Source organism: Pithys albifrons, chromosome 32 (genome assembly GCF_047495875.1).
Source record: "Pithys albifrons albifrons isolate INPA30051 chromosome 32, PitAlb_v1, whole genome shotgun sequence".
Classification (NCBI taxonomy): Eukaryota; Metazoa; Chordata; class Aves; order Passeriformes; family Thamnophilidae; genus Pithys; species Pithys albifrons.
The window spans coordinates 344,340-359,066 of NC_092489.1; the positions used below are offsets into that span (position 1 = coordinate 344,340).

General features: G+C 49.8%; 1 protein-coding gene across 1 annotated transcript; it reads left to right on the forward strand.

The window, feature by feature from the left end:
- Positions 1 to 586: 586 nt before the first annotated feature.
- On the forward strand, positions 587 to 1,677 carry LOC139684135 (zinc finger protein 3-like). The gene is made up of 2 exons (XM_071579732.1): positions 587 to 649; positions 994 to 1,677. Exons 1-2 carry the CDS (start codon positions 587 to 589, stop codon positions 1,675 to 1,677), a joined length of 747 nt encoding a protein of 248 aa, XP_071435833.1.
- Positions 1,678 to 14,727: the final 13,050 nt, after the last annotated feature.

Sequence of the window (14,727 nt, forward strand, 5' to 3'; positions counted from 1 at the left end):
GGTGTTGGTGTAGAAAAAGCAGGGGCAGGGACATCCCAGTGCCTTGGAATGGATGATCAGGATGGGCCCAAGGTAAGGAAGGGTAGGACTAGGAGTGAGGAGAGGTGGTTGCGGGGTGGAGATGGTCCCTGTGCCCAGAATAAGGGGAGTTGAGGAGATGGCAAAGGAAAGGTAAAGGAATTGTGAAGTTTGGGAAAGGCAGGATGAGAGGGAAAAGGAAGGCAGGGTGGTCCTGGAGTCAAAGAAAGGGGGATGTGAGGGCTGGTAAGCCGGGAATGGCCGGGCAGGGGGTTGTAGGGCCCTGGTAGCCTGGAGAGGGCGGGGACCCTGGAGAGGGAGGACCCCCAATACACAGGAGACTCCCAGCAGCCCAGACAGGGAGAACACTCAGAATGCCAAAAGGGAGAGGTGAGAGACTAGGAGGTCCTGGGAGGGTTTTCTTGAGCTAAATCTTGGTGTTTTGAAGGTTTTTATGGACAGAAGATGCCCAGTGACTTTTAGAGAGGGACTTGGGCAACCCAACCCAAGGCACTCACAGCTTGTTTTCCCTAAAAACCAGGATTTATCCTTCTGATCGTGTGTCGGAATGGCGGAGGAGGCTGTGAGGAAGAGGAAGATGCTGCGGGACCCCAAGGCAGGTGAGGAGGAAGTCAGTGCCCCTTTGCCCCTCTCTTGTGCTGCATCTTCCAGCCCAGCATGGCCCCGGCTGCAGGACAGCCCCGCTGCCGACGCTGTCCTGCCGGGGCCGGCTTTGGGGGGATGTCCTTGGCCTTCCCTGTGGGCCGGAGGCAAATGCCTTGAGTGTCCTTGTTCCTTCCTGCCCCAGGCCCCGAGCTGAGCACGGGGAGCACGGAGGACAAATCCCCCCAGCAAAACCTGGTGGCAGAGGCCACTTTGAACAGCTCCACAGAGCAGGAAGTCACCGAGGAGAAAAAGCCACGGAGATCCCTCAGGAGGAGAAGCTCTCAACTGAGTTTTGGGTCCTCCGAGCAGGATAGAGCCACCCAGCGTGGGAAAGATGGCCAGAGCTTCAAGCAGAGCTCTGAGCTGGGGGTGCAGCAGCAGCTTCAGAGCAGGGAGAAGCGCTACAAGTGCTTGGCATGTGGGAAGGCATTCAGCGTGAGCTCAGACCTGATTCGCCATCAGCACATCCACACTGGGGAATGGCCCTACACATGTAGGGAATGTGGGAAGGGCTTCAGTCACAGTTCCCACCTGATCAGCCACCAGGTGATCCACACTGGGGAATGTCCCTACGAGTGTTCCAAGTGTGGGAAGAGGTGTCGAACCATCTCCAATCTCCTCGTGCATCAGCGCACACACACAGGGGAGAGGCCCTTCTGCTGCTCCGACTGTGGGAAGAGATTCAACCACAGCTCGAACCTCATCAGGCACCGGCGTCTCCACACCGGGGAGAGGCCTCACAAATGTGGGGACTGTGGGAAGAGGTTCATCCGTAACTCTGAGCTCATCAACCACCGGATGACCCACACTGGGGAAAGGCCGTTTGAGTGTTCCGAGTGTGGGAAGAGGTTTCAGACCAGCTCAATTCTCCTCGAGCATCAGCGCACACACAGGGACGAGAGGCCCTTCTGCTGCACCTACTGTGGGAAGAGATTCAATCGGAACTCCACCCTCATCAGGCACCGGCGTATCCACACTGGGGAGAGGCCTTAGGAGTGTGACGAGTGTGGGAAGAACTTCACCCACAGCTCTACTTTGACTAAACACCAACCCGCCAGTGAGGGAAGCCCCACGAGTGCCCCGACTGTGGGAAAAGCTTCATCTGCTGCTCCATCTCTATCACCCACATTCCTTGTGACCCACATTTGGAAGACCCCTGGCTGGTGGTCTCCACATCCTCCTGCTTCTCCGTGGGCACTTGAATTAACACAGGGGGAGAAACATCCATGGTGTCATGGGTTTAGTTAGGCCCAGATTTAGGCTGTAGTTTTTAGAGCAAGGCCTTGGACAATCAGCTGACTCCTACTGGCCAACTCTATTGCATCCCATATTCTGACATCATCTCAGATAGAAGAAGAGAGGGAGGAGGGATTTTCCTTCTTCTTCTTGCCGGATGAGCAAAGCGTTTGTTGGCATTGCAGAGCTCCTTGGGGGAGACGAAGATACTGGGGAAGTTGAAATTTATTTACTGTTTGTTCTTGCTACCTTTTATTCTTAGTCTGTAGTTTGTATTTGATTTGGTTTCTATTTTATTTTCTGTTTAATATACCTTGTTCTGCTGAACTATGTCCTGTGTTTTGGTTTTTGGGGGACAGAAGTGGAGACTTTGCCTCTGAAATGATTACTTGGCTTTTTGACACATCAAAGCCACCACATATGGGGACACAGACTGAAGTGGGAAATTCATTGGGAAGGGGGATTTGCTGAATTTTTACCCTAAACGTCTCCCCTGCTCCATACCCTTAGTTTATCTTGTGGCCTCAAGGAATCCTGAGTGGTGTTTCAGAACTTTTTTAAACTCAATAATTCCATAATTCCAATTCTCTGTGGCTCTGCCTCTCTGTGGGCCACCCAACCCAACCCCATGCACATTCACATGATTCATTTTTTGTTTTTTTTTTATTTTATTTGATCCATCTTCATGCCTTCAAATCACCTAAACTTGGGATTAAAATAAAGAAATTGAACAAAGACATCTAAATTTCCATCATTCTCCCGGGAATTGGAGCAGAAATTTGGACTTCAAAAGGACATTCAGGAAGATTTCAGGGTTCTGTGGGGATTTGGGAATTTTCCCCAAAACTGGAGGTGTCCAGACCCACTGACATTTCTCAGTCATTCTGCAGTCCAATATCCAAGAGGGATTGATCTGTCAGCTCATAACACCTCAATCCCACCCCAAAATGGCTCCATGCCAACTTGAAATGACTCAATCCCATCCCAAAATGGTTTAATGCAACTTGAACCCACTTAGGGGGAGTCAGCAGCAGGAGAAGGGGTGCTACAAACCCAGGGAGGATGGGATAAAATTGAGAGGGCTTGGATGCAAATTGAGAGGGTTGGGATGGGACTTGGAGGGGGATGGGGTAGGGATTGGGAGACAAGAGATGGGGTGTGTGGGAAAACTGAGGGAGCTTTTGGGGTCCCCTCCTGTCCTGAGGGGGTTACTGTGAGGGAGTGTGGGGGACATGTGACATCAGCACTTGGAGTGGGGCCCCACAGAAAGGGGCACAGGGAGCTCTTTTTAGGGGATCCTGCTGCTTCCCACCAGTTCAGGGGGCTTTAAATATCTTTTGAGGGTTTCCATCCTCTTTTTTATGGTCTGAGTTGAACCTCTTGGAATTTGGTGGGATGAGATGACCCTATTGAAAGAAAAATCCTGGTGTTTTCAACCAATTTTCAGGGGTTCTATATGGCTCTTGGGAGTCCCTCACTCAGTCTGGGGTTTGCAGTGAGCCCCCTGGCTCTACTGGGGCTGATGGGTGTTACAATCCCCAGTTTTGAGGTGTTACAAGTGGCTTGTGGGGCGCCCACGTTTGATGCACATCCCACCTGCAGGAGGGTGTCCCCCCTTCCTCCAGGCCTGCTGGGGTGGGGCTGGGACCCCTCCCCACACAGGGGACACCCACAGTTCTTTCTGGGGGATGAGGCTCCTCATGGAGTGGGACCAGCCCAGCTGGTGTCACAGAATCCCAGAATGTGCTGAGTGGGAAGGGACCCCCAAGGATCATGGAGTCCAACCCTCAGCCCTGCACAGACCCATCCCCAAGAGTCACACCCTGTGCCCCAAGTTTACACCTAAGGCTGAGAGAGAAATAGTTCCCACCAATCCCAATACAGGTGGGTCCCCCAGCAGCCCAGACAGGGTGGAAACCAGAACACGGAAGAAGAAAGACCAGAAAAGGGGAACTCGCGGGAGGGATTTTTTTTGCTTAATCTTCATATTTTGAAGTGGGTTTTGGCTGAAACTTGATGTTTTTTAGTTTTGATATTTGTGAAGGTTTTTTGCCAGAATCTCAGTGTTTCGGAGCTTTTGATGGACACCAGGTGCCCGGTGACTTCCCAGACAGACTTCACAGACAGACAGACTGTTCTGAGTTTGAAGGGACCCACAAGGATCGAGTCCAGCTCTTAAGTCAATGGCCCACACAGGGAATTGAACTCATGACCTTGGCATTATTCCAACCAAGTTTTAAGCCACTGAGATAATCTCAGGTTCTAGAAACGAGGAGGGGAGAGGGGCAAAAGCTGAGCTGGAGGCCCCCCAGCAGCCTGGAGACAGGGGAGTGTGGAAAAGGGAGAGCCTCAGAACTCCCAGGACCCTGAAACGGGGGCCTTTAGAAGGGGGAGCCTGCACAGGGGTGACCCCTGAGACAAAATTGGAGAACCCAAAGAGGGGGAATCTCTGGGAATGGCACCCTGAAGCAGAGTCAGGGCAGAAATTACTCCTGGGTCCCCAACACTTTTGGCAACTCTGAGACTTCCATTCTGGACAGGAGAGATCCCCAGAACCCCAGAGTGGAGAGACCAGAGAGAGGAAACTTCTGGGACTCTTTTCAGGGACAGAAGGATCATTGTTTGGACTATTGTTTGGCTGAGTCTTGATGTTTTGCAGTTCTTAGTCGTTGATCTCGATGTTTCTCAGGATATTTGTTCTAGGGAGGGTTCAGAAGGACTCTGAGCTGAAACTATGACACCATTTAAAATATGAGTAAACTTCATTTATTCAAGTGAAATAGCAAAGGAAAGAAGAAAAACTGAGAAGAGGGAACAAAAACCAAACCCCAAGTGAACTCCTACTCACTCACACACCACTCACACAGTTCCTGCACCTCTGACACCCTTCCCATCCATGCCGACCCCAGTGTGCTCAGGATCCCCAGTCTGAGCAGCTGCTGCATCCTTGGCCTTGGGTGGCTCAACACACTCAGCAGCGTCCCCGTGGGAGGCACCGCTGTCCTCGGTGCCAGCACACACCTCCTCCTGGAGCAGGGACTGTCTGTTTGGATACACTCGCTCTGGGAAGTCTGTCTGGGTGTCTGTGGCCAGCACAGCCCACAGAGAGGCCACCACTCCCTCCCCCCATTATGTAACTGGGAACCCCCTGAGCCTGCACAGTGTCTATCGAGGGTCTCCCTTTCTTGGTCGGTCAGGAATTTTCATCATCTTCCTCATCCTTTTCTCTTTGACTCATCCTTGAGTGGCTGTCAACAAGCAGCCAGGCTGCAAAACAGTCCCTGTGTACACAAGATGCTTCTCCTTCAGGGCCGAAATCACTCATTATCAGTTCTTGTTTTCCATCACTTTGCAAGAGAAGAACAGACTCTCAGAGGCATCAAGGCCAGTCAGAGACCAAAACAGCACCTCATCCTGCCTAAATACAGCGTGGGAATCCTCCTGAACCTCTAACAGAAAATCGGCAATGAGGGTGTGATTCTGAGATCACAAAAACTGACACAGAGATGAAGAGGGTTAAGTCAGTGCAGGGCACAGCTGGACTGACAGACACTGTTCCCCAGGGCATAAAACCCAGGGCTAAGTCAGTGCAGGGCACAGCTGGACTGACAGACACTGTTCCCCTGGGAACACAGACAGGGCTCAGTCAGTGCAGGGCACAGCTGGACTGACAGACACTGTTCCCCAGGGAATAAAACCCAGGGCTCAGTCAGTGCAGGGCACAGCTGGACTGACAGACACTGTTCCCCCGGGCATAAAACCCAGGGCTCAGTCAGTGCAGGGCACAGCTGGACTGACAGACACTGTTCCCCAGGGAACACAGACAGGGCTCGGTCAGTGGGTGCGGAGCTGCAACAAGAGATGCTGTTCCCAGTGTGTGGGTGGCCACAACTCATATCAGTGTTTTTCTTGTACCTACTGTGGAGACAGTGCCATACCTTTTTGTTATTGCACAGTGTAGACGTTGTAGGTGTAACTTGAGTCCCTTTGCAGTCAGTGCTGTGATAGCACAGTCAGCAAAAACCCCTCAGTCCTTTGTGTGTGTGGTGTCACAGGACGATATCGAGTGAAGTGTGTTATGATGTTCTATTTTTGCTGGAAGTGTTGTGATATTCTGTGTGTTTTGTCTGTGTAGAATAGTTTGTTGCTGTGTTGTGTTTGTAGTGTAGAGATGTTCTTTAAAAAGAGCCTCAGTCTGTGGCCCCTCCAGTGGAGCCACCAGGGTGGACACAGGAACTGTGGAGTGCACTGTGGGATAAACTACAAACTTGTACAGGCATTAAGTTTGAACTGTGGGAGGCAAAAGACCCCATGGGAGTGTTGAAATACTGAGAAGAATTTGTGCAAACTCCCCATCCATGATCCAAAGAGCGGCTCAGTCACACCTGATGAATGGCCAGGTGACTGTTGATTACATCAGAAATTAAACAAAAAGCTGAAGCTGAGGCAGAGAGACACATAAAAACTGAACAGGGAACAGACCAAGCCCCCGCACTGGAATGATGTGTGTTTAGAGACGACCCTCACCCCTTCACCCAGTGTACCATCTGGGATGTGATGGGAATAAACAGGGGGTCTGAGTGCTTCTGTACACGGGGGGAGGTCACTGTAATACACAGCAATCCAGACAAAACAAAGAGAAAACCTGCCCTGGGGTGGGGGCTGGGGGATCAACCAGTAACTGAGAAAATGATTAAATTGGAAATGCAAATTGGGCACTGAGACCCTCACAGATATTCTGTTATTGCTTCAAACTGTGAATACATCATATAAATACAGATATTATGGGGTACATCCTTAGAAATCAGAGGTACATATCAGAAATTTGGTGCCACGTGGTGGCTCCATGCCAGAGCTGTCACTGTGGGACTTACACAACAAGAACCAAACATTCCCACAGCTACAGAAATTGTAAACATAAAACAGTGTGAGATCCTGGGAGGAGATGGAGAAATTCAAGCACTGTTAATGCTTTGTTCCAAGCAGGTGGTGTCTGTCATGGACATTCTCCTGTTCACAGCCCTGTCTGGGCTGTGAAGGACTCAGGTGGCAGCTGGTGGGTGACTGGACATTCCAGGGCAGTGAACAAACAGACACCCCCCACAAGTGCTGCTGTTCCTGAAGCTGCAACATCAGTGCCCCACCCCCAGGCACATCCAGGGACAGGGGACACTGTTATTGATGCAGCCAATGCATTTGTCACAATTCCAGGTCCATCCAGGGCACAGGATCAATTCCCATTTCCATGGGGTGGGAACCAGGACACCTTCACCCATCTGCCCCAGGGCTACAAGCACAGCCCTGCCTTTTGTCCCCAAGCCACACACTGCACTGGAGCACAACGCACTGCACCTGCCCAGGTACAGATCCTTCAGGGCACAGATGGTATCCTGGTACAGGGACCTGATCACCATCAGGTGCAACAACAACTGGATGCCATCCTTGCCTTGTTAAGGTGCTGTGGATGGGCAGTGAATCCCACTGAAATACAGGGTCCAGTCCAAGAAGTAAAATATTTGGGCATCACATGGACCCAGAGAATTGAACAAATTCTAGAGAAAGCCTTACCCAGTATTCAGACCTCGCCCACTCCAGAAGATAAGAAAAGAGTACAGCACTTTTTAGGTGCTGTTGGGTGCTGGAGATCACATGTACCTGGTTTAGCAGTGCCACTTAAGCCACTGCACAAAGTTACGCAAAAGAAGACTCAGTTTGAACAGGGGTCAGAACAGCAGAGTTAGTGAGTCAAAGACACACCGAGCCTGACCAAGGGACCCACAACATGCCCAGCTACCAAATAGGTGGGTGGGGAAAGTCCTCCAATCAGCTCACAGACACCCAGAAACAAACAGCATGGTTTCCTGAGGGCAGGGCAGGGATTCGCTGTGGCAGACCATGCTGGAAAGCTGCAGCACTCACTGCAGCCCCACACACACAGTTGGTGGGTGAGGGGGAAGGAGGCAGCAGCCACTTGGCTGAATTGGTTGTTGTTTGGCAAGCCATGGACACGACACCACCCAATGCTATTTGTTCCCTGTGCATGGACTCTTGGGCAGCAGCACAGGGGTTGTAAACTGGCTGGGCAAGTGCCCTGCTGTCCTGAGGAATAAGGCTCCCCCTGAGTCAAACCACAATGACAATCTGCAGTTCAAGCCAAGGGAGGTAATTTATTGAGTTTCACATGACAATATACAGAGCTCAGAGGCAGAGACTGAGGCAGGGGCAGGGTTACTGATAACCTCCCCCATGGGGGATGGATCAGGGCTTTGACCTCCTTGCAAATGGAACACAGACCCAGCAGGTGGGGGGTGTTGGAGGGTGAGGGCAGACAGAAAACACACATGCAAACACAAACCGCCTGTGGTGTTCTGGTGCCTGGGCCTGCCAGTGGCAGAAGATCAGCTGTCCTTTGCTTATCTCCAAGGGTTGCTGTTCAGGAAATTTAACTCCACATCTGCCATCTCCAAAACTCCCATTCCTGTATTTCGAATCGTTCCTGTTTTATAACTGAGAAACTGAAACTTGTGCAAAATTACAATAAATCATACCTTGGATACAAGACAATAAAAAAGGAACACACAACATAATACAAAAATGCAAACAGAGACATTAATACCAGAATAAATGCTTTTCCAACTAGGGTTTCAAGCTAAACAAGCCATCCAAAGCTTTATCACATATTTATTGTAATTATGTATTTATTTAGGATGATCACTCTTTTATTCAGAATTTATTCTTATGAATCTTTATTTAAAATAACCTTGAAAAACTTTATTAAAATTGACTTATAAATTAATAATCTTAATCACACAAATAGCTTTACTTATTTTTAAGATTCCTTTTTTCTTTGTCATTTAAGAATTTCTGCAAATGAATAACTTTGTGCTCTTGTCTGTGGGTCCCTGTGCATAGATGTGGGAGTTGTGGCTCTGTCAGTGGGGTAAGTGCATTCAGGAGTCACATCCATACATGATTCCTGTACTCACACACATCCATCCAGGCCAGCCCCCATTCATGCAATCACTCAAAACAGCCTTAGGAATTTACTTGCTGTGTCTTATAATTATGAAATGAGAAATTGTGCTTGTCTTCACCTCACACTTTTCCTTGTTTCTTGAGTTGCTGCTTTGATAAGAATATAATTTTCTAAAACGTGGACATATCTCTCCTTCATGTTCCATTTAATGTTCAAAAATTCTTTCACACACATACAAGCAAATACTGCCCCTTTTTATCTTGTTCTTGCCTGGCAAATAAGAGAGGTATCATTGGATATTTGCTGGGTGTGGATCCATAAAAATACAGGGCATGATTATTTGAACACTCAGCAAAAATTATTACATCTGTAAAACTTCCATTGTCTTGGTTCCTGTCATGGATATCAATAATTTAGAGAAAGGTTAGTAAGGCTACCTTTGAATTTGCTTGCTTGGTTGGATTATCATTACTTGGTCAAACAAAAGCTTAAAACAATTGCTAGTACTGAATGCCAAAGATTAACAAATTCTATAAAAATGTGTCATTTTTGTACTTGACAACTTAAATATATGTTTTACCAATTGTGTGGAGGTTCCATTGATGAGCTGCAATAAGAGAACTGTTGATCATTTTAAAATTCTGATTTTATCCATTATTTACATCTCACTCCAATGTAACTTGCAAGTGCTGCAGCTTTGAGGAAAACAGGCCGAGAAGGGAGAGAGTGAGGAGAGAGCTTTGTGCGACCCTTCCCAGCCAAGTCACCTCAGCTGCCCCTGCAGGAGTCTCACCACTTCCCAACACCACAACTCCAGTGTTGGCTTCTCCTTGAGCCATTAGAGTGCAGTAAATTATAGAGAAACTCATTGAAACACTGATAGTTAATGCAGGTAGGAGTAAAAGCAACGAACAACACACTCATTCATACCATGAAGGGAATTGTTAACAGGGAAAACACTAATAAGCTCAGGAACAAAGGTATTAAACAGAATTTCAACTTTTTAACAATTTTTACTATTTGCAGTAGGTGTTCAAATTGTTAGAAAAGGTTTTTAAAACATCAGAAGTTTGGAAAGCAATTGGAAATTTAGAAAGTTCTTTTCATCTGATGGATAATTTGCACATCAAAAATTATACTACTTTAGATATATAACATCTTTTTCAGATACAAAAACATTGGGTTTAAGAACAATAATGATACTTTACAAAAGTGCAGACTTGTGTGTTTCTATGCCATAACTTTGCAGAATAAAATGAAATAATGAATATATTTGATAAATAACTGGAATAATAAACCTACAGCACGACACTATCTTAGAGTGTGACTGCTACAAAATATGTTAGAAACTGAGATACAGAAAGGTGACATGTTTGCAGCTTGTTGAAAGCTTTTATCTTAAAGCCATTATTGTTTGCCTTCTCTTAAGAGTAATAAGGCTTATATTCAATTTTAATACTATTTGGAAAAGGCATAGAAGTTTTTTTTGGCATGAAACAGCTTCCACTATTCCTTTTACTGGAAATGATTATGATATTTTGTTACATTGTGATAAAGGTGAAGACATAGTTAACTAATTCTGAGTTAAATCAATATTCATAATAAGGTATTACCAGTTGTTAACCCGACAGCATTGCTATTGATCAGAATCTGTGGCTGTCCCGGTTCGGCATCTCTGGCCGCTCCTGCCAATGGGTTTCTGTGCCTGTCGGCTGTGCCGGGCTGGGCCGGGCCGTTCCTGCAGCTTCTGTCGATGCTGCGCTGGGTGCTGGGGCTGCGGCGGCAGCGCTGAGGGGGCTGTCCGTGCTGCTGTGGGAGCCATCTCCGCCTCTGCGCTCTGGCGGCTGCTCGGAGCTCTCCTGGCCGGGCCGGGGCTCAGCGGGTAGGGGCAGCGGGGCGCTCTCCCGCCGGGTATCGGATCTGGCACCGGCACTGGTACCGGTACCGGCACCGGCACGGGCTTTGGCACCGGCACCGGCATGGGCTCTGGCACGGGCACCGGCACCGGCACCGGCACGGGCTCTGGCACCAGCACCGGCACCAGCACGGGCTCTGGCACCAGCACTGGCACCGGAACGGTCACGGGCTCATGCACCAGCACCGGCACGGGCTCTGGCACCGGCCCCGGAGCTGGCGGCGGCGGCCCCGCCCGCAGCATCCTCCGCTCTGCTCTGCGCCGGGCTCGGCGCTGCCTCTGCCTGGCTCGGCTTCTCTCCGCCGCCATCCCACCCATTGGCATCAGTGCCCCAGGCGGGAAGGGCTGCAGGGGGGTCCGGCAAGAGCAGGGCAGGGGCTGCTGCTCTTTGAGCCTTTCTCTGCCCCGGGCAGGAACGCTGCGTGTGACAGCGGCACGGGGGGTGCAGCTGCTTCTCCTGCTGCATCCTTTGCTGGGCAGCTGCAATCACTGGCAGCAGCACATTCAGAGGGCAGCTGTGCCCACAGCAGGGAGTGTTGGAAAGGAGAGTCATTTAGTTGGAGCTCACGCTGTTCAAGCAGCACCTCATCATCCAGAGCAAGTGCCACTGCTCCACAGACAGCTTAGATCTCATCTCCATAATGTGTCTCCCCAACAACATACAGTGCATTGTTAAAAGACTTTAAGGGAATTATCTTAAAAAAAAAACAAAAAAACCAAAACAAAACCAAAGAAACAAAAAAAAAAACTAAAAAAAAAACAAAGGAAAAAACCAAAAACAAATCACAAAGCAGGAGAGACTTCAGTTCTTGTAACTATTTAGACTGTGGCCCATCAAACTGTTTTTGGCCACAAACAGTTTCAGGGCACTGGCTTCACAAACAAATAATTTTTATTTTCATGGGGTACTGGTTTCTTTTAGCTCAGCTCTGTCCCTTCAAGCTGTTTCAGGGCTCTGGCTTCACAAGCTGGCTTAGACACTGACCCTGTTACTGAATCTTTCTGTTTCAGAGCTGTTTGCTCATGATAATTCAGTCGTGTTTATCCCCCTTTGAGATTCTTCCCATTTCCAGAGTCGATCACCTTCTGTCCAGCAGACAGGCACCAATCATGCCTTTTTCCCAAGCTGGACTGCTCCCCATCACCAGGACAGGGACTTCTTGTCATTCCTGTCTCTCCTGCCCTGTCGGGGTTACTAAGGCAAATCCCTAAATATTGGGGATCTTTCCCAAGGCTCCATGTTTGGGCTCCATTTGTCGTGCTGGATCTGGGTCCCCACAGGAATGAACCACAAGGCCAATGAGAAGCTCAAACCAAGCAAAGCCATTTATTGAAATCCCATGCTACAATATATGGACTCAGGGAGTGGTTTTCAAGGCAGGGGCAGGGGAACTGGTGACCTCTGAGACATGGGGGAGGCATGGGGGGATGGCTCAGGGCTTTCGACCTCCTTGCAGATGGAAAAGAGACCCAGCAGTTATGGGGGGTTTGGGAGGGTGAGAGCAGACAGAGGAATACACATATACAAACACAACCAGTCTGTGGTGTTCTGGTGCCTGGGCCTGCCAGTGGCAGAAGATCAGTTGTCCTTTGCTTACCTCCAAGGGTTGCTGTTCAGGAAATTTAACTTCACATCTGCCAGCCTCAAAACTCCCTTTCCTACAATCGGTCCCTTGTGGAGTCACCAGGAGCAGCTGCATCTGCCTCCTCCTGTGCAGCCTCTGTCTCTCTGCCCTGCTGGGCACACTCAGGAGCAGCTGCAGCTGCCTCTTCTTAAAGGGTGTGTGTCTGTCTGCCTTTGCTGCTGGACACACAGAGGCCCAATTGGGCTCATCTTGTGGCACCAGGGGCGGCCACTGCCCCTCTGTGCTGCTGACCAGTGCTGGGCAGGGCTGGTGATTCTCTGACTCTCACAAGTCCCCTCGTTCCTGCCGTGTCACAATGTCCCCTGGGTTTCAGGAGGCCCTGCAGTGTCACATTGGCCCCTGGGTTCCAGGTGGCCCTGCAATGTCACAATGTCCCCTGGGTTCCAGCAGGCCCTGCAGTGTCACAATGTCCCCTGGGTTCCAGCAGGCCCTGCAGTGTCACAGTGTCCCCTGGGCACCCTCAGGCCCCACATCACACAGCCCTGGCAGTTCCCTCACCGGAAATATTGAGGCACTTTGGGGTACCACAACAGAAGGAAGAGATTGAGCCACTGGAGAGTGTCCAAAGGAAGACACCAAGATGGGCAAGGGCCTGCAGGGGCAGCATGTGAGGAGCAGCTGAGGGTACATGGTGTGTTCAGCAGCACAAGAGGAGACTGAGGGAACACCTCATTGCAGGTACAACTTCCTGGGCAGGGGCAGAGGAGGGGCAGGCACTGATCTCTGCTCTGTGGGGACCAGGGACAGCACCCAGGGAATGGCTGCAGTTGTGCCAGGGCAGGGTTAGGTTGGATCTTACAGAAAGGTTCTTCCCCCAGAGGGTGGTGGGCACAGACCAGCCCCCCAGGGCAGTGGGCACAGCCCCAAGGCTGACAGAGCTCCAGGAGTGTTTGGATGATGCTCTGGGACACAGGGTGTGACTCTTGGGGATGGGCCTGTGCAGGACTGAGGGTTAGACTCCATGATCCTTAGGGGTCCCTTCCCACTCAGCACATTCTGTGGTTCTGTAACACCAGCTGGGCTGGTCCCAGTGCACGAGCAGCCTCATCCCCCAGAAAGAACTGTGGGTGCCCCCTGTGTGGGGAGGGGTCCCAGCCCCACCCCAGCAGGTCTGGAGGAAGGGGAGACACCCTCCTGCAGGTGGGATGTGCATCAAACTTGGGCCCCCCACAAGCCTCTTCTAACACCTCAAAACTGGGGATTATAACCCCCCTCAGGCCCCAGTGGAGCCAGGGGGTCCCTGCAACCCAAGAATGAGGGGGTAACTCCCAAGAGCTACTTAGATCCCCTAATAATTGGTTTAAAACCACAGGATTTTTCTGTCAATAGGGTCATCTCATCCCACCAAAATGCAAGAGGTTCAACTCAGACCGTAAAAAAGAGGAGGGAAAAACTCAAAAGATATTTAAGGCCCCCTGAACTGGTGGGAAGCAGTAGGATCCCCCCAAAAAGAGCTCCCTGTGTCCCTCCCTGTGGGGCCCCACTTCAAGTGCTGATGTCACATGTCCCCTACACTCCCTCACAGTACCCCCCTCAGGACAGGAGCACACCCCAGAAGCTCCCTCACTTTTTCCACACATCCCATCCCTTGTCTCCCAATCCCCAACCCATCCCCCTCCAAGTCCCATTCCAACCCTCCCAATTTGAATCCAAGCCCTGACAATTTTATCCCATCCTCCCTGGGTTTGTAGCACCCCTTCTCCTGCTGCTGACTCCCCCTAAGTGAGTTTGAGTTGCTTTAAACCATTTTGGGATGGGATTGAGTCATTTCAAGTTGGCATGGAGCCATTTTGGGGTGGGATTGAGGTTTTACGAGCTGACAGATCAATCCCTCTCAGATATTGGACTGCAAAATGATGGAGAAATGTCAGTAGGTCTGGACACCTCGAATTTTGGGGAAAACTCTCCCAAATCCCCACAGAATCCTGAAATCTTCCTGAATATTTCTTTGAACCCCAAATTCCTGCTCCAATTCTGAGGAGAATGGTAGAAATTTAGATGTCTTTGTTCAATTTCTTTATTTTAATCCCAATTTCAGGTGATTCTAAGGGATGAAAATGGATCAAATAAAATGAAAAAACCAAAATGAACCATGTGAATGTGCATGGGGTTGGGTTGGGTGGCCCACAGAGAGGCAGAGCCACAGAGAATTGGAATTATGGAATTATTGAGTTTAGAAAAGTTCTGAAACACCATTCAGGATTCCTTCAGGCCACAAGACAAACTAAGGGTGTGGAGCAGGGGAGATGTTTAGGGTAAAAAGTCAGCAA